Source organism: Rissa tridactyla, chromosome 1 (assembly GCF_028500815.1).
Source record: "Rissa tridactyla isolate bRisTri1 chromosome 1, bRisTri1.patW.cur.20221130, whole genome shotgun sequence".
Lineage (NCBI taxonomy): Eukaryota > Metazoa > Chordata > Aves > Charadriiformes > Laridae > Rissa > Rissa tridactyla.
This window is the reverse complement of record NC_071466.1, coordinates 135920192-135947599: the sequence shown is the minus strand read 5'-3', so window position 1 is coordinate 135947599 and position 27408 is coordinate 135920192. Positions and strand designations below refer to the sequence as shown.

The 27408-nt window shown below is 44.4% G+C and overlaps 1 protein-coding gene across 5 annotated transcripts in view; it reads right to left on the bottom strand.

Moving 5' to 3' along the window:
• PRR5 (proline rich 5) overlaps positions 1-27408 on the bottom strand; it is a 100167-nt gene that overhangs the window by 50603 nt on the left and 22156 nt on the right. For 3 of the 5 annotated variants that reach the window (XM_054202424.1, XM_054202413.1, XM_054202394.1), the window contains 2 exons: positions 25569-25705; positions 9511-9624 (listed from right to left, as the gene is read on the bottom strand). In XM_054202424.1, coding sequence (XP_054058399.1) covers positions 9511-9614 — 104 coding nt within the window. In that variant the 5' untranslated portion in view covers positions 9615-9624; positions 25569-25705. Of the gene's footprint in view, positions 1-9510; positions 9662-9847; positions 10152-25568; positions 25706-27408 lie in introns of those variants that run through there. The other 2 variants (XM_054202404.1, XM_054202435.1) reach the window with 2 other exon arrangements.

The window sequence follows — 27408 nt, the reverse complement described above, 5'->3', positions numbered from 1 at the left end:
CCATGAACTTAACAAGACCGCGCCTCAAAGGGTTACTGAAATGAGTATGTGGTTCAAGATGAAGCTCTGAAATGCTCCTGAAATACACCTCACACAATTAGTGTGATGACACATCAGCCTAAATCACTGAGCTTAGGTCTGAGGACAAAGGTAAAGAAATGCCAGTGGAAGGTGAGACCAAACCTGTTCCAGCATTAGTAGAAGGGAGCAGAAATGTCCTTCCCCTTCCCCAACCCAGTGCCACCTTTTGTAGCCTCACAGCTTTGACTTCTAAAGGAAAGAAGACTCATGCAGCTTCATCAGCTCATCCTCACTACTCCACTCTTGGAACCGCTTGGCAACTTCTACCACATTTAACTATGCAATGGAAGTCCCAAAAACCTTAAGGTCTTTCAGATTTCAGCTGGGGTAGAAGGAGCATCTTTTAATGACCAAGAAAATACTGCAGGGTGAGCTCAGCCTTTATTCGACACGCACACAGATGCTTTAGCTTCCCAATGCTAACGCACAAGGAAGCAGCCTTCATCAGCTCCACTGCTCATACTACTGCCACTTGGTTTCTAATATGACTGCTTTTACTGAAGTGACTGTTCCCACTGCTGGCAATGACTGAATTGCCTCAGTTACCCCACATGTAAAAAAAGATGATGACAGTGATCTCTAAAGGGTTTTTAAAAATATATTTATGAAAATAATAACAGAAGCAATGAGTATAATTATCAATAACAGTATTAAATGCTATCATTGCCACTGTTTTCTTTCTTCTTCCTTCACAATCCTACTGACTGCAAAGGGAAAATACAGATTTTGGCATGTGGTTCTTCCTATTCAAAGTTGCACCCAAGAAGGGGAGATGACATCTTAAGACGTATTAAAAAAACACAGGGCAGAAGTCTTCCTGCTCTGCACCATCTCCTTGGGTATCTCATTCTGCATGCCACCTCCCAGCCTGTACTCAGCAGGAGCAAGGAACAGTAACAATCAGCCTCAGAGATACTCAGGACGTGTATTTAGGGGCCACCAACTTGAATCTCACCTCTAGAAATCTACTGAAAAGATCTTCCAAGAACGAGAAGCTACAGCATGTACAATCCCTCCTGGGGACCTGATTTTACCAGTGAGGCTGTGACACCATTTTTCAGAGGTTTGCCGATGACCTGCCTCTGCTCACATTGCGCTGCAGTCTGGTACAATGGAGCAGCAACTGGCTTTGGAGCTCTGGAAAGCAAAACCAGCACCAGATTTGCCCATCCTGGAGGTACCAGAATTTGAGGTTGCCCTGTCTTGAGAAGAAGAACTAAAAGCGATATCTGTTCATAAGGTCTCCAGAGGGAGGAAGCCTGATTCCTACTGGCGGATAAGCTTGGTGGGCTCAGGAACAGATCCAGCCACGTGCGGCTGCTCCCACCACAAGGGGATGTCATTGCAGGCACCAGGCCAGGTGGCAGTGGAGCGCAGGTGGGGACCTCAGGCAACTCACATTAAACCTTCCAAGGTCCACAGTACGACAACACCATTCAATACTTGCTGGGAGCAGAGGAATGGGCTGGAAGGTAAACATGACACTATTCACTGAGATTCAAAATGCAGGCACACAATGCTGAACAGCAAAGAGATGCACTGTTAGAAAAGCTCAACCACATTCATCTGTGGAAAAAGGCAATTAAAAGTGGCAGGTGAAGGATACGACCTGCTGTGGAGAAATGCACAAGCAGATCAAAATAGGAACCATTATCCTCTTCTCTCTTTTGCTCTTTTGACAATGTTTCCAAGGTGTTAAGCACTCCCACCACCACCAGAGATAAAAAAAAAAAATAGAGGTGGTCCCTCTATTTCTCCCCTACACCCACGTGCACAGACATACACTCATGATCTAACCCAGCTTATTTTGGCTGGCTCAAACAGACACACTCAATTTACGATCATTTGAAAATTGGCAGCTAAATGTCTCTGGTATACAGTGAAGCGACTTGGGTATTTTAACATTATGAGTAATATGTGAAGTACGATTAATGTAGTGAATAAAACAAGCAGTCTTTACACGCTCTTCTGATTCGGAAATGAACTTTGCAATGTTCCCTGCCAGCCTTCTGCAGAGAAGAATGACTAAGTATTTCTCATAGAAGTCAACGTGCTCTCTCTCCTTCTCTCTGGCACTGCTTTCTAAACGAGGGGGAGGTTTTCTCTTTGCAGCTTAACAGGTCCGTTATTAATCATCAAAGAAATAAGAGAGAGCAAGCTTTTTAAGAACTAAGGGGGACAGGTTGTGAGCATTTAAGTTATTGCCCGTGTAGTAGAACTGCACCTACATAAAACATCCTAGTGCTGACCTTTTAATCTGCCTGGGATCTCCCTTGTACAGAGGAACAACTGCCTTGTCTGGAAACTGCCTTGTCTTGGCCCCACTATGTTGACCAGCAGCATTTCCTTCCCACTGCAGGCAGCAGCGCCTGCCTGCAGGGTGCAGGCATGCAGTCCCAGGAGGGCCATGCAGATCTGGCCCTCCACACATGCTCAGGAGCTGGAGGAGCTCCAGAGGAGCTGGAATAACCGGGATGTTATTGGGGGCATAGGTTGGTGTCAGGATAATGAAAAGCTCACTTGAATCTTCTTACTTACTTTAAGCTAATGAAAAAAAACGAACCCAACCCTTGCTTAAATCAAAGTAATGCTATGGTTTCTGTAATGAACAATTGTTTAAAAGGGTTTAGTCAGAATGGTACAACCTTTTGGTGTAAAGAAAAACTGAGCTGCTGCTTACACACAAAAGCCCTGCAAGATGCTTGAGGTGGGTGGATCACCTTTACTTGTGCCTGCGACCAGCCTCCACCAAGGCTTAAGTCAATAATGTATGTAATTAAACTTATATTTTAATAGTTAACCTGAACTGGAAATGCTTTGTAAACTCCCTTCTGTAACTCTTTTACAACATGAAAGTTAATAATGGGTGCACTCATGCACTGATATTAGACCGAACACCTTCCCTGTAGTTGCCGTGTGTATAAAAGTGTGCTCAAGGTGCACAAGAACAAGCAGGGCAGAGGAGACAAAAAAGAGCCCAAAAGAGAGAAAAAAAAAAAAGTCAGCTCCCTAATTGCCCATGCTCAGTATGGATTAAGGTTCCAGTCTTCAATTAAGACTAGAGCCTATACTGTATGTCCAGGGTCATAAAAGCTTCTGGTTTGCTGTATGTGTACAGACACATTTTCCACAGAAGTGCAGATGCGACCTCCTATTCCTGCAGTGTTGCACTTTCTCCTGTTGAAGGAAACGAGCAATTGCTAACGCTCCCCCGTCAGTATCTTCTCCTGGAAGAAGGGGAACCTGGAAGCTCTGTGCACCTGAGCAGTGCACCTTTGAAACAAGCTATGGCCACCCTCACACTGCGAGAAAAGGCAGATCTCCGAGTTACAGGATTATGACATTTCTTGAAAGTACAACACCAATTCATTAGCCAGCTCCTCAACTGGTGTTAATCAGGGTAAATCGCTGTGGCAATATTATTTAACCTGAATCCAAGCACTAAGATACATTGTGCAGGCACCTTCTCACAAAAACATATGCCATGGGTCACTCTTGGTCTGAGTACTATAGCTAGAAGACAACATTTTGAGAGACCAGCAGCGGGGCAGAAAGAAGCCTGGAAGGAGGTTTCCCATGGGTGAGTGGTGGGGGGGCAGGGAAGAGAGAGGCACAGCTAGAGCAGGTTGGCTGTAGGAGGGGAAATCAGGATTGGAAAACTGCCGAGACCAGGTCTTTTGGGGTGGTTTGCCTTTAGAATGAAGACAAAATGTCAGGTGGCTCCAGCAATGTATTGTACTTATCTATTCTACACTGGCCACAGATTGCCAAAAGGAAACTACCTACAATCAAGGCGGCACTCACAGCAACAAAAATCAACCCAGCAGGCTAAGAAACTTCACCTCTTTGGATAGACTACTCATTCTAGATTTGTCCGATCCTCCAGAAAAGGTGCCGGCTCCAGAACTCACTGTTCAGCTGCCTGAAACATGGGGAATGGCAGCTGTAGCACACACAGCGCAGATCGTCCCCACTGTTTTCTTCAGCACGAAGGGATCTGGAAGGTGTAAATCCCCAGAGCACAAAGCTGGATGCTCACTGACGGCACTCCCAACCAGCCAAACAGCGTGAGTGCCAAGACGGGGAGGGTGGGGTTCATTATTTTGATCTTTGCATAGTAGAAAGCCACTGCCTTTGTGGCCTGATACCACCGAAGCATACGCTTCCCTTGAGTTGCTAGTTGTGCACCCAGACACCACTGCCTTCGGTGGGTGGGAGGCTGGCTCCCCCCAGCACTGCAGTACCACCCCCCCCGTTCTTTCATTGATGTTTTTAAGAAACCAAGAAAGAAAACCTATTGTGATTAAAACATTGGTTTCTGCCAGGTCAGAATCAGTTTGTCCACAGAGTTGAGGAACAATAGCAAAGTCTGGCTCGCAAGTCTCTGAATCCTGACGTCTCGTTTGCTTCAACCGTGGCCATGGCCCTCCCAGCTTGGCACTTCCTGGCATAGCAGGTGGAGCGACACACATTTTCATTTGTGCACAGCACACAGGTAATTGTGGTTCTCTAAAGCAGTCACTACCCTCACATGCAAATAGCATGAGTGAACATATCATGGCATTTTTATTTAGTGTTTGCAAATTCTCCCCTTTCCAGAGCTCCAGGTGAAGTCCATGAGCAAAAACAATGCTGTGGGAATAATCACACCCTGCGAGTACCAGGTAGTTAAAGACAACATTTTAATTTTCAAAAGGGACTAAATGACTTAGGGCTCATTTCCTCTGGACAGTTATGGGAATAGCTAATTAACAATAACTGACCTGATATACTTGCATCAAAACCTCCTTTAAGACACCCTTGCTCCAGACTAAAACCTCATTTTTCTGAATTAGCTTAATCCAATGGGGAAGACCCCATTTTTAACACAGCTTCAGTCTAGCTGCAACTCCACAGGCTTTCCATGAGGTCTTGACCCTTTCAAAATAAGCTTGCAGCTGCTAGTTCACTTACGTTTCTGAAATTTCGACCCAAGGTAAAGCAATCTGCAAAGAGGGATAGGCTGCAATTATGCACTGGATCATACAAATGAAAATAAGCTGGTCTGCAAAACTCTATCTTCAAAGAGTTTGAGAGGCATCAACTCACAAACTTCAGCAACTATAAACAATACTCTTACGTAGTAAGAAGTTGAGACAGACAGGTGAAGGGACTTCCCTGAGGTGTCACCAAGAGTTAATATCTCTGCAGCGTGTAGGACTATGGAGATTTTGGCTTCAAATTATATCTGCATTCAAGCAAGTATAGATATGTCTGGAGGGCTACGGGGAGCAGCAATTCTCCACCACCACCACTTTCTATTACTGTAGTCAAGGCTGGCACATGTTCCATGCTGCAGTGGTGGCTTGACCAAGGGGGAAATCCCCTTCGCCCCGTCTCTCCTTCCCACCCCACAACTCGGCTCTGTCTGCCCCCATGCACACACATGGCCAAAAGAAGGTTTTGATTAAAGGGTCATGAAAGAGAAGCTGATCCTCAAGGCAGTGGAAATATTTTAAACTATTTCTAAATAAACACTAAATATTGGAAGAAAGAAGACTTCAAAGTAGACGTACTAGATAAATATGCTGGTCTGGAATGTTTCCTCCATTACAAAAGCCTCACCATGATCTAAAAAAACATTCATTTTTAATTAGAAGATGACATATGGTTCCCCTGACTGTAGAAATGAATTTACAGCAAGTTATTGTGCTTGTTACAGCCCTGTAAAAATTAGCCCAAACCATAAAACTCCTGATCCTGTACGTCTCCTTGGATTTACTGCTGATCTCACTAACATCACAGGCATCTCACCTGTGTTTTCTTCCCCTTCTCTTTGCTATCTCCTACTCTTCCACATTTCTGTGAATTTTCCCCATTTTCTTACACCAAAGAGGATCTAAGTGCGTTTGACTAGAGGCTTTCCCATGCCACAACTCAGTCAGTATCAGCTCCTGATTAGGCAGTCTGTGCTAGCTCAGTCAGAGTGAAAACCTTGCAATGGATTTTATTTGCCCAGAGAGCGCCCCCCCCCCCCACCCCGCCCCAGCTTGCAAGCTCAAGATTAAAAACCCTGGGTTTCTCAGTCCAATTGGTTTAGTCAGCATTCAGCCCTCATTTTTTGCCTGAAGCAGAAAAGGGGGGGGGGGGGAGGGGAGGAGAAAAGGAATTGAAGACAATGCTAGTGAAAAAAATCTAAGCTATTTTAATCCAATGCAAATTCTGTGAGCTGTAACGAAACGGTATTGTTCCACTATGTTGCTGTTGGTTGCTAGTTAACGTGCACTGTCGGTGTGCTGCTGTACAGGTCTTTTGGGGTTCATGGGAAAACAACCTCAGAAAAAGCTGTGATATAAAGTGTAATTTGCATAGTAGCAGACAGCACCTTGGCACCGATTTCCCTTTGATCTAACAGTGCTGAGAAGTTTTACAGCATTTTAGTTTGGGGGTGCAGGAAAGTTATGAGGGAGGAAGAGACCTTCCTTGCTAGCACTGAGTTCTATGTGCCCCCTGCACACCGAACCCCGCGATTAAGCTCCTGCAGTTTGCCCTCCCTCGGTGTCAGAAAGCAGCAGGCATCCTCTGATATAAACGGTCTGAAGGCTGCGAGCAGTCCAAACGGAGTGGAGGGGACATCGCTGGGCAGCCAGACTGCAGCCACACACACGCCGCATCTTCCTCAAAAAAAGCCCACAGTGACAGAGCTGCTACCTCGCAGAAGACCCCACCAGCAAAACTCCGGCTTGGCTGTGTTTCAGCGTGGTCCCTGTCAGGGCCGAGGCAACATCCTCACTCCACCTCAAAGGGCTGACTTTCAGCGCAGGATTGGCATCAGCAGTCTTGTGTGGGGCAGAGCCTGCTGTGGGGTTGTGCTTCACCTCTCCGCACATCAGTTTTGATGAACTTGGTTCAAGGCCTCTTTCAAAAGCAGATACACACATGCCACACCCAGGCACAGCTGCTAACATTAGGCAAGAACCCAGCAGACACTTAAATATAGAACAGCCAGGCATGGTGAGAGGGAAGAGCTCTGCTGGTGCATCTCGACTTCCTTGATCAGCAAACCCTTATGCTCGATATTGCACAGAATGAAACAGCACAGGCAATTCCTTTCATTTGGAAGAACAAATATTCCTATAAACCAAAGTATGGTATGCTAGCCCTCTGTTGGGGTGTTTTAATTTTACAGGGGAAAAATAAAAAAACCTTCCACAGCCCAAGATTTTCAAAACCCATCCGAGATTTCTGGTGAGTCAAAGTTTAGATGCCCAGTTTGTGACACCGACATTATGGTTACGTCCAGCAGAGCTGAGCACCAGCTCCCTCAAGACCAGATCCTGCTACACATGCCAAGATGGGCACACGCTGATGACAGGCAGAAGCTATAGTGGATAACTTCTTAATACAATTAATCCAACATCATTTAAGCCCTGACTTTCCTGAGGATAAGCTCCAGTTCTACAGCCTGTAGAATATCTGAGTTTCTTAAAACCAAGAGAGGTTTTGCACCTGAAAGAAGAATTACCCTCCCTCTCTCTTTCACTCAGGAGAAAGCCTTGCACTGTTAAATAAGAAATAAAGGGCCTTCCCTTTGCCCATGCAATGCAACTGGCTCGTCATCTGCAGTACTTGCCATAGCTGTAGGCAGCTGTTAGTGCAGGCACATGATGCCCACTTGACTTGCCACCGCAGGTAGCACCAGCCTGCCACCACAAAGCAGCAGCTCTGCCAGTGCTCCCGAGGCGTTCTGGAGGCACGTGCCACCAAACGGCAGGGACGGCCCGGTGATCCCTGCACAGGGAAAAGGCAACCCGTGGCAGGAAAGCACGGTTAGGCCTGAGTTCACGCAAAGCCGCAACAGGATGACTCACGGACACCTATTCCAGGAACAGGCGATGGGACAGTTGTCTAAGCATTTGGATGGAACACGCAGAAGTCTAGCTCGCTGATAGACAACTACTTCTGGCCAGAGCTACACCCGTCCTGCCCAAATTAAAAATAACAAACTCTTGCTCGTGTCACTTGGGAAAACCCTCTGGTTTAAATATCAGCAGCCCCTAAGCCTGGAGCACTCCCAGCAAGGCCCATGCTTGACCTGGTCCCCATTCGCATCCCCCTCCATGGCTCCCTTCCTACAAGCAAGACCTGGAAACACTTATCCCTGCCAACTAAAGCCGTCAGCACACCATCACAAAAAGGCTTTGGGGACCATATTCTGTCACCTTGGTTCACAGCAAGGAGTATCTTACTCCCTGCTGCTTCCTATGAGGCTAATGGCCAAGTGAAGCCCCAACTGGCATAAGCCAAGGTGGCCCAATCAAGCCTTTAATTACCACCACCACCCAGGCCTCGGTGGCAACTCCGGGTCACATAAATAGCACGATATTTGAACAGAAACTCAGCCTCTTTTGTGACCAGTTTCAGTGCTTGGTGTGTTGCTGGCATCAAACAACTAATTCATAATGCAGGCATGAAACCACAAATCCAGTGGAGAGAGGGACAGAAGACGTGATATTTTATAATTCTTCGGTTTTGCTCAAAAAAGAAATACCTTTAACAAATGTGTCTATAGTTCACTGGTATTTTTCTTCCTACAGCTGTACCACCATACAATTGTAAAACATTATAAATGACACTTTCCAAGCTGTGACCCAGGAGATGACATTTTCATTTCATTTTCAAAAAGGACATAAGAATATAATTCCTAACGACTTAAGAGACTTAGACTCGTCTTTAAGAGTGTCACCAAAACAGTCATTAAGATGCTTTCTGAATATCTGTGCTAAGTGACACATTCTCAACAAAATGTTTGCTTGTTTGCTGTTTTTTTTCCAAACAGTAATAAAATTCAGATGTATAAACACAATAAACAAAACAATCAGGGCTTATTTTGTCCTGTCCAAATGCGTGTGCTTGCACATGCACGTACACACACACACAGAGAAATTTGTATTAATGTGAGTAAATTGAGTAGGCTTTGTCATATCTGTATCAACAACCAGCAATATATATAGTTATGCAGATAAAAATAATGTATTTTAATAGTTGTGTATAAATAGATGTTTTTAAACTAAAATAAACCAAATGAACCTCGAATGAGAATATCTAGATAGACACAAAGACATATTTGTAGCTGGACCCTGTGAAATAAGTCCTTACCCATCACAAGGAAGAGCAGGCTGAGCCATCTGCAGTAAAGGCTGTTTGCTATCATCCTTCAGGGAAAGGTTAACACCAACAGGAAAAAAAGCCGCTCCCGTCTTTTTACTTGAATGTGAACTCCGGTACGTGTAACGCACTAATGCAGAAGCCCGACGCGCTGTAACCTTGCCGAGCCGGGTGCAAGGCGGCCGAGCCTGCAAGCCGACGGAGCGGCTACTTGCACGTTAATCACAGCCAGGGGAGCGGGGAGAGGCTGCGGGGGAGTCGTCGCATCATGGGAGACCTTACCTGTTCCAGGTAGCGTTGGAGCAGGCCCGTCGCTGCTGGGTCCCCCGCTCATCCAAGGCTGCCTGCTCTCTCTTGCCCAGATCACTGAGGCTGGGCGAACTCATGAACTTCAACCTGCGAAGAGTCCTCATGGTCAAATGTGTGTTTGCGCGTGGCAGCTACAGATACACCATCCTGTTTACACACACACACACGCAGCTGGAGCAGCAGCAGCGGCAGCAGCAGCAGCAGCAATGCGAGCAGTTCCCTCCGTTTGCTGTTCAAAAAAGAAACTTAAAAAAAAAAGAAGAGAGAACCAGTCTCTACGGAGCACACCTCTGCCAGCAAGAAAACAAACCTTTAATCAGATCAACTCTGACGTCATCAACTGTGGTTAATAATTTCTCCAGTCCTTTCAAAAAAATAAAAGTCAAACTTCTGGCTGCTCCTGCAGCACTTTGAAGGGGCCCCTTGGAACCGCAGCTGCCCCGAGAGCGAGGGCTTCCCCTCCCCCTGTCCCTGGGCACCACAACCCGGGAATCTCGACCCGGGAATCTCGCTCAGCGCGGCAGCTTGCTCCACCTGTCGTGGGAACTGTTCCGGCTCCTCCAGCGGCTTGTGGGGGGGTGGTGTTGTCTGCTAGCACTTCTCAACCTGTCCCTCTCTCGCTCTCTCTGCACTCATAAATGGAAATGAAACTGGAGGGCCACGGACAGAAAAAAAAACAACCCAAACCCAAGCAACCAATACTGACGTACTGAGACTTTATTGGAAAGTTTCATAACTGCCTGTGCCCTGCCACGTTACGACACTGCACACACACGCTCTCGCTCCCTCGCTCATACATATACATATGCACACTCCCATAAGCACTCCCTCTCTCCCATACGCACACGGCACAGCCCTACGGCTCGCCTGGGAGGCTGCTTCGGCTGAACGTGTCACACAAGCCACAAGACGGAAAGTATTTGCAAGCAACACAACTGCAGAACGAAAAGTGCTGGTTTGGGTTTTAGCATTTTGAGGAATTTTTGGTGGCGCATAGAAGAGCCAGACACTTTGTCTTTCTCTGGCTGTTTGATTTTTTTTTAAAAATCGAGATAACAGCTGCACAACTTGGGGCATACTTAGTTTCTACAAAAGCCCCAGGTGTCTTATCTTCAAAGGAAAAATCTTTCTCTCTCTGACTGCAGCACTGGAGCTGAAGGATATGCTGCTACAAGACTCCAGCCCAGGCTTAGCTCGCTGCCACTCACTCGCGGTTCTGCTTTAAATTCAGGAGTCCCTGGCTCATCTGCTGGGAAGTAATGTAACAAAACAGTGATTAGCTTTCTCAGAAAAGAAATTGTTTGCAATCGACTGAGCCAGAGTGTAATAACTGTTCCGTCTGTGGCTACGGCATTGGTCTGCAAATAGTCTGGTAAAAGCGACAAGGGCTCCTTGCAGAGTAAGCTCCCACTCACTAGACGGGGGCTGCATTACAGACGAACTTATCCTTCCTTTTTTTCCCCACTTTCTACTTATTCTTTTCATCTGTGATAACCTATTGTCTAAATTTGGGCTATAATGGGATTTGTTTGTGTCCAAATAATATTGCAAAGCTTACATGACAGAAGAACTGAATCTCTCACCGTGAGATCTGCCCTACATGCATCATTTACTGACATATTTCAGTAAAAACTGATTGCTTTCACTACTCACCCAAACTCAGCTAAGCTTATTTCATATAAATATTTACTTCCAAAATTTATATTTGGTATTACCTACATGGGAAGCAATTGCAGAACTGCCCAGGGAAATAAATCCATTTTTACCTTGCGCTAGTTTTAGCAGCAGCAGTTTTATCCAGCTGCTTGGATTAGCATTACATTGATTGTCCTTCCCACACCAAAACCCTCAAGTATACAAATGAGCATCACAGTAGATGGCATATAACATTTCACTTTGGAAGGGACCTGCAGCTCTTCATCTAACCTATGTACAAAGACATGGCTATCCCTGGTCTCTTCCAGATGTTTAAATCCTTCAAACAAACGAACAACAATCCACTATGTGCACAGCAGCAAAAGGAAAACAAACACAACAATATATGGCTGTATTCTAAGGAATGAGATGGCTTCTACAGCATACAAATCAGTGACCAAAAATAGATACAGCAGAACACTGCTTTGTTCAAATCGGATGAAGAGCACTCCATTTCTATGGATAATACAGGCCGGGAGAGCAAGGGAACACAACTCAGTCTGAGCTTCTGCTGACGGCTCAGATAAACGTGCGTCTACCCTGTTATGTGAAACAACTAGTTAGATAAACCTGTGGCAATATAATTCCATCTAATTTTATTTTCCACCTAGCTCCGTTGCTTTTCTGCATCTCACTTGCTGTGAATTTGACAGGCCTTGCAAAATGTTATTATACTGGATTAAACCTTTGGAATTTTTAACTCTTTGATCGCTGCGCAGTACTGGAGACTTAATAAACTGTACCCTGATGATGCTAGTATGTCAGCAGCTACATAGTAATATTTCACCTGCTTTCTTTCTTAAAATCCACAAGTTGCTCAATTGACTGAACCCAAGGAGCTGCTGTGTCAACCTTGGATATACCAGACAACACTGCCAAAAGCAGTACTTGCCTTCCTCATAAAATACCGAATCCCAAGAGAAGGAAAAAAAAGACCTCTTTCCCTCTGTATGTTGAAATATTACACCTATAAAAGTCAGACTATTTTTATGCCACCCCATCAATCTCAGTAACCAGTACTAGATTCAGAGTCGACACATGCACAAAGCACATGGGAGAAGCAGCATTCCAATCTCCTGAAACATTTCAGATTGAGGTAACAGAGGACAGGCTTTCCCTACGCTTCTTCCTACGATTCCACCTGATCAAATGTTGATTTATGATAAAATTAATCCTTTTCAACAAGGGTTACCTCCACCCATAATTACCAAGTAATACTTCGCATTTACATTGCGCTGTGCATCCACAGACATCCTTGACTTCATGGCATTCATTAATTCAGCCCTGAGCAGCTCTTGGGTATGAAGGTAAAAGATACAATGCGCACTTCAGCATGAAGAGGGAAGAAGAAAAAGGTGATGTGACTTGCCCAGGCCACCCTGGGAGCAAGTGGCAGAGATGTCAAGAGACTCCAGGACCTCTACCTCCCATTCCAGCATGCTACCGAGGGGATGCTGCGGGGACTGGGGAGCCGGAGACTCCTTGGGCCTGTGCGGCTGGAGGGCGATGCAGAAGACAGAGCTCCTCACCAGGGCTTGCGGTGCGGCTGTTCCTCTGTAGCCACTTGTGAAGAGAGTTGTCGCAATACAGCACTGCTTCAAGATCGAGAGGCTAAGCAGCAGAGATTGCTTGCTATTGGTCATGGAGAGGGATAAGAGCACTGACCGGACTAATAGGGAGGGAGGGGAGGACAGGGGATTGGTGGGGGCCCTCTCGTAGGCTCAATAACGAGCACTACAAGCTTCTTTAATAGAACAACTGCACTCAGCACATTTACAGAACCAAGACTGTAAAGTACTGTTGCGTTAATTCATTTAATCCCAACATGCCGTACACGGTGCTAATACCAGTATTTCACTCACAAGAAACCTGCAGCTCAAAGGTTAAGTGATTTAATCAAAGCCACACACCCACCTCAGTGTGGAAGGCACATCCAGCCCTAGCTCCTGCTCCCTCCCTTCCCCTCCAACATCTCTCCTCATAAAAACAGGCCTGTCTCTACTAGAAACCGTTCTTTCATCTGTGGGGCCCACATCCCGCGGGTGACTGCATGGCAAGTCCCGGAGCTGCCACGATGCCGGAGACGTAGGGGAATTCTGCTCACCTGGACTTGCTTGCTATCTTGAGGCCTAAAACAATGTACAGGTACATGAATATAGGCTGACAGCCCAAGAGGTTTTATGCTGTTATTACAAGATGACATCAGCATACAGATCCAGGACCTTGTAGCAACAGGGCTTTTAAAATCATCACCAAGGGTAACTCTGTAGTTACCTCCCGGTATGCCTGTAACACCTGCAACGTTCTCTCTGGGAGCTGTGGTTTAAAGACCGCATTGCTGCCCCTAGCAAACGTTGAAAAAAAATCCGGGCAGACCTACCGAAGCATACACTTGGTTTCAAACGAATGAGATTTGCTAAAAAAAAAAAAAAAAAAAAGAAAAAGAGGAAATTGCCCTAAATCTCATTTACATTATGTTAATTTTCACAGTACAATCGTATTGACTTCTTACAAGTTTCTTTTTGACTGTGATGAGAGGGGAAAGGAAGCAAAAAGTAATGTTGATGAATGGGAACTTAAAAAAAAATAAATCACAATATATAAAATTCATAATAAAGCTGCCAATGCTGTGACTGCTACAGGTCAACGTGTCTTCGGCTACACCGTCCTGCTACTGCAATGACAGGTTAACACTGCAGCAATATTAGTGTCAGTGGTAGGATTTGCTATGTCAGCTTTATTCACCAGAGCTTTGCCATGTAAAAAACAACTCAACAAATAGAAATTTTAATTGAAAAAAATAAATAGCTTTATCTCTCCTCCCCTTTTGGAGAGGAGAGCAGAAATCCCCATGCTGAACGGAAATGCTGAACGGTGTACACTCTGCAAGTGAATAATGAAGAGGTAAAATGTATCTATGGCAGAAAGGAGTTAAAAACCTCCCTAGACCAATGCACTTTAGTTTTTCATAAACCACACCACAAAACTTAGGGCATGCCTCAACAGATGCCAAAGCTCAGGAATTAGTCTTCTGAAAAACCACATTTCTTAAAGGCACAGCACGTCCTGCTGCGCCAGCAGAGGAGGGGCAAGGCAGGAGGGAAGAAGGAGATGAGAGTATCAGGAAAAAAAATAAAAGGAGCGGAGGGGGAAATGAAGTTGCAAACCTTATGACTCATCAATTCCTTTGCTACTGTATCCACATAAAGCTCCTTTATCATCAGAAAACAAAGAATAAAGAGAATAAAGAAAGTATGAAACCAAACAGGCACTATTTACACCCTTCCCCCTCCATCCGACTGACTCTCTGCAACCTCTGGAGATAAAGGCACTCTCAAGGACAGTTTCTGCCTGTCCTTTATTGAGGCTGGCCACAGGACAGCCTTCGTTTTGCTAGCCCTTTGCTGCGCTTCTGCTCTCACCGCAGCCAAGCTGATTTATAGGAGGCCACCTGGACTTAGTGGGTCATCTCCCCAACTTCTGAAACACCTCCCGTGTACTCCTGTGCTTCTGCATCCTGTGACCAAGAGTGCCCACGTGACCACAGTTGCCTCCCTTTAGACAGAGCTGGGCTTTCTGCTCCTTCGGCTGCATGAAAGACTTGCACATGGGGTTTCTTTGTCTTCTACGCTGTGAAAAAGAAGAAATGCTCAAGACCGAGCATCAAATGCTCCTTCCTAAGCAAGCAGAAGGTGACCCCTAAGAAGAGTCCTTTGACTACTGCTAGAAAGGGATGCTCTGCCCCCCTCGCCATTTCTGCAGGGACACCTGCAAGTGCAGCCCATCCTAAAAAGCTTCAGACCCGACCCACAGGCAGCCGCGGCTGCTGCAGTTCCCACTGCCTGCTCTGGAGATACACTGGCTTGCATCAAACAAGGACACTCTAATCAACTGCAGCCTGCGGACAATCAGGGCCAATTTCCCAGACCTTCCCTTCCCAGTTTTGCTTGGTGTGAGGCAGAGCAGCGTGAATGTGCCTAGGAGACTTTCTCAGCACAAAGAGAGACCTGCATCTGAGCAAAGGGCCATCTGGACAGCAGCAACCAGCCGTGTCTAGTTTCTTTCCAGTTTTCTGCTGGACGACATTTCTTATCTGTTCACTGTTTGAGCATCTCAGTCTCCCCACCTTGCTCCCTTTCTGCTTCTCCATCACTCTTTGCTTTTGTGCTCCCTCTTCCTTTTTCATCTTTCTTGGTTAGCTAATTCTTCCTCAGGAAAAGTTTTTAAAAATAAAGGAAAGGAAAAGGAAAAAGGAGACCAAAACGCTGGTACTAACAGCGTTTGCAAACCCCTCTTCGGCGGAATGTAAGGGAATCAAGTCTTTGTCTTGCCTGGTTGGACTGTGAGCTCTTCTTTACCCTTTTCACTTACTGTTTGTACTCTAGCTAGCAAACAGGGCCCTGAGCTGAGAATAGGCCCCCAGTCACAAGCCTAACCTAACACAGGCCAAGAATCTAGCAATACCTCTGAGGAAACCTTTGCTCAAAGCATGCATGAAAACCCATCCCCTTTGCCAGCAGCAGTTTTTGGTTTACAGATCATAACAATATAAGCAGTTCTTAAAATGCAGTAGAAGATAGCTAAATTTTTTATCCTTGTCCTTCAGGACGTGGGAATTAGGAGAGAATTAGGACAGGAATAGGCCTGTTACACCCTCATCCACAATATCAAGCTTTCCATCAAATGGCAATTCCCCAAGCTCGCAGTATCATTCCTCATTATCTCTCTATAGGTTTCTGGGAATTAAAGATAGCACAGTGACCTGAACGAGCATGATGGTTATGTTGGAGGAGGCAAAATCAATGCTCTGGATCTGTGCTCAGGATCAATGCTCAGGACATGTGGCATTACCACCTTTTCTACTCACATCACCTCCAGGCAAGGAGGTGGGTTTCCCAGCATCAGACGTTCCAGGTTTCACTGCTGCCCACGCACCAAATTCACAACCCACTGCAACCAGCATATACTACTCCAAGACAAGCCCACAACTTCGCTGTTAAATGGAAGTCAAACCTATAACTGTGATTTAGAAAGGTCTCCAGAGTGCTGATCAATAAGCAAATCAAACGTTTAAAACATTTTGTGCTCTTATTACAAGATCATGAGATAGTGGAAAATTAATCTTACAAAGTAACTGAGCTTATAACGCTCATGATTTTTTTTCCTTCCTGAGCTCTATGTGAATTCTTTCCTAAATTGCCTATCTTGCATAATTTTAATTGGATCCCAGAACACCATGACCTTGATGCAGCAGCTACAGTATCTCAGTGCTGTCTTCCACAGTTATATATGGTACAGCGCCTTCCAAATCTGCGAACCCTGGGAGATCAGAATTGTGCGCTGCACAGTGCTATTTTTCTTATATCCAAACATTTCTGATTCAAGGTCTTCCAAGAAGGCTCTGATTGCCTTGGAAGGTCACCAAGATAAAGAACCCACTTCGGTAACTAGCTGAGTTTCTAATAAACTGCACTGGTGGCCAGCTGTTAGTTATGAGTGATATCCCGGCTTAATCTCAAAGCCAGGATATCACTTGTGTGGTATTCTCTGTCCATGAGAATGTGAGCATGGCTGGAAACATGAGCCATGCCTTGAGATTACTGCCACCTCCTGTGCATAAGTCATGGAGGTCACTTCAGTACTGAGCAATGCAAGAGACAGCACTGCAAATTTGGGGGATCTTTGACTCTGGTGGTACTAGGCTGCTGTTACTCAAATGGAACTATAGGTCTCTGGAACAAATCTCGTGGTCCTGCAAAAGTCACAAAAGCCTGGCCTTTGATACAAATGGATTCTTTCAGAAAATTTATCATTCTCCCTTGGCATCACAAGGATATTTTTCTGAATGGAAAAATCACCACAGAGATTTAAAGATAATCCAAAAATTGCAACATTTAGTGAGTAGTTGGACTCTGTAGCGTTCAGTATGGTGGGGCTTTCATTAGGAACTTAAAAACGGGGACCTTTTGCCATCTTTTCATAAACATATGCTGAGACAGTCCCTGCAGACTGCGATACCAGGCAGTGGAAACAGCAAGGGTAAAAAATGGCTTCATCACACAAATTATTTTACACTTGTACATTTAAATCTTCATTTTACCAGGTCAGTAGGTCCACCACTACGCCATCCCAGTATGTATCACGTCAGTGTTTTCTCAGGATGCTCTGGGAAATAACTTATCTCAAAGGGCACAGTGCTGGAATTTTTTAGACTCCAAAACAAGGTTTGGAAAAACTCCTTTCACTCTCCAGCCCATTAGCCAGTCTCAGTCTTCAATCAGACATCAACGTGACGCCAGCGTTCAAGTTATCACCTGGAAGGAGTGCGTCATTATTGAGGACATAAGGCAAATTCCATTACACTTCCTTCCATTCCTTATATTTCTTTCCTGTCTCTTTTTCCTGATAGAGTCCTGCTCCTCCAGCTTTCTTGTTCACCAGGCTTCCTTCAGTCATTTCAAATAATCTGCTCTCCAAACGCAGGCTATATTAACGTTTCATTGCAAAATAATTCAAGTTCTCTGAATGTATGTAAAACTAAAATTCCCTTTTTTTTTTCCCCTCTCAGAAAACTGCTGGGACCACAAAAGTTTTAGGCTTCCTCTGGAGCTGTGAGCCATCCAGGGTCTTTCAGGCTTGCTGCTCTAGAGCCAGCAGTTTGAAAGCCCACACACGCTGAGCTCCCCCACTTTGAAGCAGAAAGGTTGAAGGACTTCTCTCAAGCAAGGCTCCCAGATGCTGGACCTCTGTGGTCTTGGTACTGAAAGCCCTGGGTCACGTCTCTAGGATGCACAGCTCCTTCATACAGAAAGCCATAGGCCATGTAGTCCCAGGCTTGCAGCCAGCACTTGCCTGAATTGCTTCTTGCAGACCATACTTGATTTGGGGAATGACATTGGGAAAAATTAATTGAAAACCTCTCATGAGCGGAAAATCCTGCACTGTGGTCAGTTCCACACTCAAATCTATCTCCAGTCCTTTAGGATACTTTCGTGTTATAAATAGGTTGGTACCAAACTTCACAACATTTTCACGGTGAGATATGGCGATCGCTGAGGGGAGGATCACGGGAGGACGGACAAAGCCTGGCCGTCCACAGAGAAACTGCAGCCTTTGCTCACCCTGACTTAAAAACTGACAAACCCATTTGTATCAGCCTGCTTCTTTCTTTTTTTAATTTCAAGCCCATCTGAGCCACATGCCAGGTTTCAGCCTGATGAGACCTGAAGGGATGAAGACCGGAGGTGACGAGGATGCCAGAGAGGGCAGCCGGGCCTGTGCCTCCCCTTCAGCCACACGGGTGCTGCTGCCGAGTGCCCTCACCCACTGGGCGCATGGGGAAAGAAGCCCTGAAAACAGCCATATGAAACACAAAAAGGAACCAATAAAAAAGGCACCATAACATCTGTGAGGGTGTGCTCCCAGGCACGTTGCTTTTAACTCGGTTTTCAACTTTTTGACAGAGCCCCTCACGACTTGTTACGGCCTCCTTCGGGCGGGATTACCCCCGTCTGAGCCGAGGAGACGCTGCCAAGGAAGCCGCTTCGTTAACGGTGCCCCGAGGCGATCGATGGCCCCGGCGGGCCCTGCCCTGCTCCGCCCCTCGCCCCGACACCGGGGGCCGGGCGGGGAGTGCCGGCCGCCGCCGCGCCCCCTGCCGGTCCCGGTCCCGGTCCCGGTCCCGGTCCCGGGGAAGGCAAGACAAAATGGCAGCCAGGGCGGCCCGATGGGACCCCGCCACTGAAACAGCTCAACCCCTGCAAACATTTGTAAATCGACAGCTGTTCCATCACGTTTGGGCGCTTTTTTTTTTTTTTTTAATAAAAGGAGTCAGTCTTTTGGTTTTCCAGATGGCATGAAAGGGGCAGCGGCAGCAGGGCAAAGACAACAGGCAGGGCCTGGTCCCCTGCTCCCTCAGGCAGCCCCCAGGAGCTGCGGTGTGTCACCCCCTTTTAGAGGGGGACAAAAATCCGAGACCAGGTCCTGAGGGGTCTCCTTGGTGGGAGATGCTTCCCACAGGACTCTCTCGTGTCCCAGGCAAGCAAATAAACCCTCCTTGCCTCACACTTTTTTCTTGTTCCCCCTTCTTTTGCGCCACAGCCACCACAAACAGCGGCGGGGAGGTGGGTCAGAGCAGCAAGGCCCACCCATGGCCTCAAACCAGCCAGGCCGTCCGGGTGATGTCCAAAGCACAAAGTTAAAAGTTTATCAAGAAGCTTCAGTTGGGACATGGTTGAGACATCACAGAAGGTACCTAACCTTGAATAGGATGCAAAATGAAACAACGCGTCTTAGGCGTTCTTTTGCGGTTGATGACTTAGACATAAGATAGCAAAAAACATTACTTCTGCACCAAAGTCGAGCGGAGAGTGCATCCCAAACTAACCTTGGGTAATTGTAATGCTAAAATACACACCTCTTTGTGAATAATGAGCATGCTAATCAGGTAACCTCCCTAAATGTTTTAAACGTGAGCTTAGATGCATATGTATAGTTAGGAGTGGTGAATGAATCATTATTAACCAATCATCTGTATTTTATCATTACAAATATTGGGTGGTTTGAAATGTGAGGTGTGCTGGCTATTGCTAAATGCCTGACACCCAATCCTGCAGAATTGAAATAAAAACAAATATCCCAGCTTAGTGTGGCGACTAGCTCTTGCACAGCGGGTAAAGAACCCCTATTTAGGGACAACACCAGCACATCCAGGCGGCCGCAGGGTACCCCCAACCCCACTCCAGGCACAGACCTGAGAAGCGGCTGTAGCACTGTGAGTCTTACAGTTTTGCCGTTCATCTGCTTTTCACCAGGACACATATCCATAAAGCTTTAGTCCCTGCTGTGATATTTTGGTGCTTGCAAATTGTAAGGCATCAGTCAAAAGACAGAGGGAAGCAACCCTTTTTTTTCCTTCCTTCCCCCTTACGATTCAGAAAGGTCAGATTTGGAATTAATTTTGTTCTGTGTAATGTTTTGGCTTGGTTTGTATTTATTCCAAGTGAGTTCAGCCATTTCTACTGCAGAAATAAAAGGTCATGAAACCAGTGAATTCTCTCTCTCCTAAAAGGGGTGAATCCCTTCTAGGTAGTGAATCACCAATGAAGTGTAATGCAAGAAAAGAAAATGCAAAAATATATTCTGTGGGACTGTAATCAGAGCTGGGTGCAATTATAAAATGCACAAGGGCACTTTGGATGCCATTTGCTTGCATCAATTTTTAAGTTGACTCTTTAATTTGACCAATGAACACAAGGAAAAAAGTAAAACAAAATTTTTACTTTTTGCAAAAAAAAAAAAAAAGGGCAAAAAATAGCACACCATCTTCCTTTCTGCAATATTTGGCTATGCAGCAGTACGAGCCAGCACAAAGATTTGGGCAGACTGGGAGAAGGGAGGAGGACAGGGAAAGGAGGAGTTGAATCACTTTATTCACAAAAATAAAACCATCCTGGCCCTCAGCTAATACGTTGCATGTCAAAAAGAAGATATGTGCGTGTATATATATGTGTGTCATTATGTCATTTTTATTAGTCATCTGTTTTAGAGATTGGGTCCAACAGAAAGTTTTAGATCCAGATTTAAACACTCTGAGGAAGGAGAGTATCCAGAATTGAACTTTTGACTCAGACCAGCATAAAGATAAATGGCTTTTTGAATCCAGGTTTTCAGTTCATTGACTCCGTTTGGGTTTCCTTGGTTTGTTTAGTACAAGAATTTAGCATGTCAGATGAAACGTAAACACATCTAAACTTACTCTGCTGGAATAAAATAGAAATTTTTACTGTTCATTTACTGTCATGTATTGCTTCCTACCTATGCTTTCAACAGAAAATCTTCTTGGTTCAAATGTTTTGAAGCATCTTTTTTTGAAAGGCAAAAGGCTTTCCAACTCTATTGTTGGTACCTAGTAGTGTTAAAAAAAAAAAAAAAAAAAAAAAAAAAAGGAAAAGCATAGGAGCCTTAATTTTTAAAGACTGAATCCTTAATACTGTGTAACAACTTTTCCCTATAAGAGGGCCAAAACCAAAGGCATCCAAAATGATTAGATAGTTTATTAAGTCCTAGTTAAGAGGTTTAATGAAATTGTTGTCAGGACCCACTTGCCTTTATCTACATACTTTTCTTACTACTTTATCAAGAAATGCTATCTAGTCTTCAACATCAGGTGCTGAAACAGTCCCATTTCAATTCAAAAGCAGAACACAAGTTCTAAAGAAATAAAAAAATCATCATTTTTCAAGCTCACATCATGATTTTTTTGTGCCTAGTATAGAATTCTTAAGGCCTTATTTTGATAATTCTCATTCTTTAACTTTCAGAAGAAGTGAGGTGACCTGTCCTCCTCTGCTCAGCTCTAAGAAAGTGGTTTGGGTTGCATTTGTGTGGAGTTGGGGAAAAAAGAGGAACGAAAGATACTATTTTCCTTTACTTATAAGAAAATTAAATGTAATAAATGAAAGACGTCAGCTGTTATAGAGTTGACAGTTATTTTACATAAAGTTAGATAGACAGATCAATAGATAGAATATTTATGCTTTTATCTACACTTTCCTAGTGTCTGTATTTTACTGAGATGGTAAGTAAGAAACAGGAAGAAAACTTTGAAGTAATTCCTTCCTTTTGATTAAATTCTCCGTAATTGCTGTGAAGAGAGAGAAGACCTTCATGACTGCAGTGACAGCAGCGTAGTGACCTGGGAGGTCAGAACTGGAAGGTGCATAAAGTTCAGTCACTCTAGCTTAGACTTTCCGTTTTTTAAGCTCATTCAGCACTAATTACTAGGAAATGAGGTAATGGCCATCGGGAGTGGGATATGTACATCTCACAAACAGAGATGTACAGGAAAATCCAGACCTCATTCCATGGTTGCTGGAGAAAACTGGGCACATCCAGGGTGCACTTCATCCCATCCTACAAAGAGTGTTTAAATCTGTTCAGGAAAGTCATGCTGGGGGACACGCCTGTTTTCTCCAACTATAAAGAGAACATAACGTGAGCAGTTCAGATATGGATATGGTATTCCAAGATGTAAATACCTAAAATTAGATGAGTGTCACCCCCAGTCTCTTACTGCCTGGTTAATCATGACAGAAGTGCAAATAATCTGGCATCCAACTAATGAATGTTTCATTTCCTCAAGTACATGCTGTGGCCCTAGATGAAGAGACCTTTGGGAGATGCCTTTGGCTTACAAGCTCAGTTGGTATTTCAAGTAGGGAGATATTAAATTAGGAGTATTTCTACCCAAGTCTATTGTCAACCAAAGGCATTGCAGGACTGAGAAAAAATGGGCAAAGTTTGCAGCCTTTGTGGGACAGCCTCAAATGGGATTTGCTGCTTAAGAGCATCTTCTGGCTAAGAAATCAGATGAAATTTTAGGGAAGAGTTGAGCTGAAAGTAACACTCACACCAGCAGTGGACAAGGAGAATTGAAGAATAAATAAAGATACTGTCAGGTTCTCCTCTTTGTATTGGAGGAGGAGAAAGAAAAGGAGCAAACAAAGAATTACAGTTTTGCCAGGAATTTCTCATAATAGTAATTATGAAAAGATCGAGCGCTTATCAGCTGTGACAGTAAACATTGCTCACCTCCTTTATTATCTCAACACTCTCCTACTGACTTTTGTCTCTGTGTGAGCACAGCAAGCACAATAGTTTGCTGTTTCTGAGTAGGCCCCTGCCATGCCAAGGCTTCCGTACGTGCTGGATTTGAAACCTGTGACATTTCCATGGAACAATATGGGACTCTACACATCCAGAAAGTAAAACTTACATACAACTGTTTGCAAAGGCCAAGGCCATGGCCTGCAGATCTAAACTATTGGAGACCTGAAACCTTCCATACGTGTTTTCTATGGTCCCTGTTACAGTAGGGCCAGGCTCCTAAAACCTTTAAATTATATCATGCCACAACGAAAAGCAAATAAATGTAACTGTGAAAATATGCACACTGCTGGAATATAAAATTTGAATACAGTGCTGCACTTAAAACCATAAGCATCACTTAAAGTTTATTATATTGCCAGCAAGTAAGAAATTACGGCTTTTGCAAAGAAAAAAAACAAAACGAAGTGGTTATAAAATGCTGGGTTTTGGCTGGCAGGCAGTGTTTTCTTTTCGTAAGGCATTGGTATTTCTACTCAGCAAACACTCTGTCAGGGTGGTGGTAAGTCACTCAATGCATAATGTCTAATAATGCCTCCTCGTGTGGTGAGAACTCTGACCTGACTGTCCATCACAGTAAGGTTACAGATTACATAGTCATCTATAAACAGTTTACAGTGGGATAGCTTGCAAAGGCTCTGCTAGAAACAGAAGGCATGCATATGTCTCTCTGTGTACTCTGCAGGGCAGTTATTTACAATACCAGGAATAGAAGTTTAACAACAAACAAAACAAAGATGGGAGTGTTCACAGTGAACTTTTCAAAATACTTCAGTGAAGCATCAGAACAGTTTTTAGTTCTGCTGGCAATGGCTGAATCCTCCTAGCAGACGTGTTTGGAGTTGCTGCTGACAGAACTCACGTTTGGTGATGGATTAGTTGGTAGGCTGCTAACTTAGTTAACAGCAGACATGGGTATTTGTTTCAGAGGAGGTTGTAAAGTTCAGGAGCAGAAGATTTGTGGGTATGCTCGAAATAATGTAGCAGGGAATTCCTGACTGAGCTGTACCCAGATTTTTCCCCTCACCTTTTCCAAAGGAATCGCTTATAAGGAGAAAAGTGATGCCCATACTCGTAACTCTTCATGACCTGGGACTATCAAGTGCTCATTGTACAACATCCCCTTCTCTGCTACTGATACCACTAACTCACTTCTTGGGGAATCCAGAGAGGCAGTAGCTAACAGCACCCCGGAAATCCTTGGGGAAAAAAGGGCAGTGCAAGTGAAAATAATTTCTTTCCCTTTTAAAAAATCTGTGCCCAGTTTAAAGACAAAGCTGAATTCTGCTGTAGGTCACAGCCTTGCACTGGATTACGGTGCAGGGCCCTGGTGGGAGCTGCAGATTATAGGGGACCATTTACCCCTGCAAACCTGAGATGAGACCAAGTAACCACCGTAACAAAATCCGGCTACCACTGCAATAAAGTAGCATGGAATAGGCATTCCCATCATTTACCGCTTGATACAAACTGGGAAGAAAGCATGCATTACTGTCAAGTAAATCAAAACAGAAATTTTCAAGAGCAAATGCTTTAGAAAATACCTCTTCCCTTAAAAAACACAGGAAAAAAAAAAGTTGAAGCCATGGCAGAGGTTAGATTCTGCAGCTCAATGATAAAGTAAATAAATCTTTAAGAGAAAATAAGTCTCTTAATACGTTCAGAAAGAAAATTCTTTTGGAGGAGGAAACTAGCAATTGTTTTCTGAGAAAATTTCTAAGTTGCTTTGCAAAAATAAGAGCTACTACATGTGATGATAATGTTAAAAGAAAAGCAGAACAACATCAAAGACGGATTAAGCACATTTACTTTCCTTTCACATAAATGCACGCACACACCCCCATACACACTCTCCATTAATGACTAGAGTTTACTGAAAGTGATTTCAAGAAATCTGTAAAATTTCCTCCTTCCTAAAAAACCTTGAATTCTCAAACGCGGGTCTAATTCCAGCAATGAATATTAAGGGACTCTGGAGGGCTGCGCCAAGCACCTCTGCAGAAATAGCTGCAGCTGTGTAAGATATTACTACCCCTCAGCTGTTTGGTGCCGCTTCTTGCCACACCCACGTATACATCAATCATATATAATCATATATAGGTCATTTGAGAGTTCCTCATACGCTTCAGTGCACAGTCAGCCGGGGCGGCTTAATTTGTTTCTGCAACGGTTGCCCGGCCATGATCTTGGTGAACAGTATCTGAACCCTCTCATTCAGCTGGAGGTCACCATGGCGGGTGACACCCCAGCTTCTGCATCACCCCACTCTGGCTCTCTACTTCAGGGCTTTTCTCCCGCCGCCCCTCCAAGGACATAAAGCTATTTAGAGGTTCCTCTCAGAGAGCAGAAATTCAAGCAATTTTCTATATTGCTTGCTCACAACCCTGATTCAGCTGTAAATAGATTCACAGCTGAAAGTTCACGCATACCGTTTTTTAAGCTGCGCTAAAGCTAGAGGGATGTAGACTGACATGAGCTGATGTTAAAAAATCCCGAAGTACTGCACTGCTGTTCAGATATTTTTCTATGGCAGAAAATAAAGTGGGATCTGTGGGAAATCTCAGAAGAGAGATGTTAACCCTAGTCAATCCAAGGGAATGAGCTCTCCAGGTGTCTGAAATTGGAAATATTTTCCAGTTGCAAATAACGTTGCAGAAATATGTGCTTACCTGCTCAAAGGAGAAGAAAACAGGAGTGAATAGCAAATAGGGAAGACTGCAGCAGGTTTCCAGGAGTCACATGAAAATTCTTGACAGGCGATACGATTTGGTTGGAAAAAAGTCAGCCCCTTGCAAAAAAGGCAGCTCTGCAACAAAAGATGCACAAAAAGTAGTATTGCACATATTGCTATTCTAGGAACTGTTTCTCAAGAGTACACTAATGAGCTCATAACACACGCAGAAATGAAACAAGTGCTGTTCCCTCTCATCACTGATAGAAATAGACATTTCCTTCTTGCCTCTTTTCCCTTTTCTGTTTTGTTTTCTTTTGGGGGGAGCGACTCATTGACACCAACACCAAGAGCTACACCCGTCACTTAAGAGGATAAGAGAGTTTCCATGAGCACACACAGTGCAAGTGAAAATGGTTTCAAATATGCTGGACGATCGGCGGTGATGACTTTTGGAGAGCAGCTGACCTATAAGGCCCAGAAAAGTCTTAAATGCATAATTTAGAAACACTGGAAAGTCTTTCTTTAAGGCTGCAAATGATGGTCGTAATATCGCTGCCTGTCCTGGGCTGGTCTTGAAGCGCCTCTCTGAGATGACTATTAACACAGCAAACAACGCCAGAGTGGGTATCCTTGGTGCAGCAGAGGATTTATAATGACTTAGAATACAAACATCTTCATAATTTGAAGATATGTATTTTTTTAAAAACACCGGTCAATAAATATAAAATGCTATTAGGGAAAAAAAAAAATATATATATACACATACACACACATAGACACACCAGTGGTATTCACACACATCTGCATCCACATTCTAAGCACGGTTCTTCGTGGCTTGCACTTTGCATAGTCCTTAGTACCAGCTCTAACACACTGCTAAATCTAACTAGGAATACATAGATCTCCCATTTTACTCAGTTTATCTTGGGTACAAACCACTCTTGCTTTTGTTTTGTGGCATTTCATACCCACTTTGCAAGGATGTAAATAACTGCATGTGTTTAAAAAAAATACATATTTTACGGTTAATCTTTCCTGCGTTTAAGAGAACAAAATAATCCCCTTATACTCCCACCTTTTGTCTGCTCTATGGCTGTGAGCTTCATTCCTTTACCACTTATTTTAGTCAAAATCAGAGGTGTTGGTTTAAATAACAGCGTTGTGCGAAGTCGGTGCATTTTGACTGCAATGCGTTAAGGAGCGCGCACACAAGCAGCTCAGCAGCCAGCTGGCAGAAGGGGAGAAACTATCGGTAGCTTGTAGGCTAACAGAGCCACGAACCGACATTTTGAGTACCTGGGGGCAAGGCAGGGAAAGCAACCTTTTCAGCAACACGCGTGCATCTGGGAGATGACACACGCACAAATTGGAAGTGAGGGATGTATAGCAAAACCACAAGATATGAGAGTAGTACACTGGATAGGAACACGCTAGACCAACAAAAACTCCCGTGGACATAGCTAGACGTTATACTAGTACAAAACTGCTCTAAGCAAAGCGAGCTGTTATCAGAGTAGAGCTTTCTTGATATAGCTGGGTTTATATTAGGAGCGTCTGCCAAAACTGCTAGACTGGACAGGACATTGAGGTCTTCCAAAAGCTATGACCAGCCAGTCTCAGCTGGAAGTGGATATTATCAAAGTAGGATCTAAAATAACAGATCTTGTCATGAATTTTGGCTTTTTCCCCCTCCCTGCTTAAAAGGCAAACTGAAGAAGACTCTTAATCTTCTAATTTAAAGTAGATGAGAAATCCCACAAATTTTAGCCAGAGATTATGGACTGAAAGTGCAATAATAGCCATCCGGTTCTCAAAAGATTAGATGCTTACGGGTA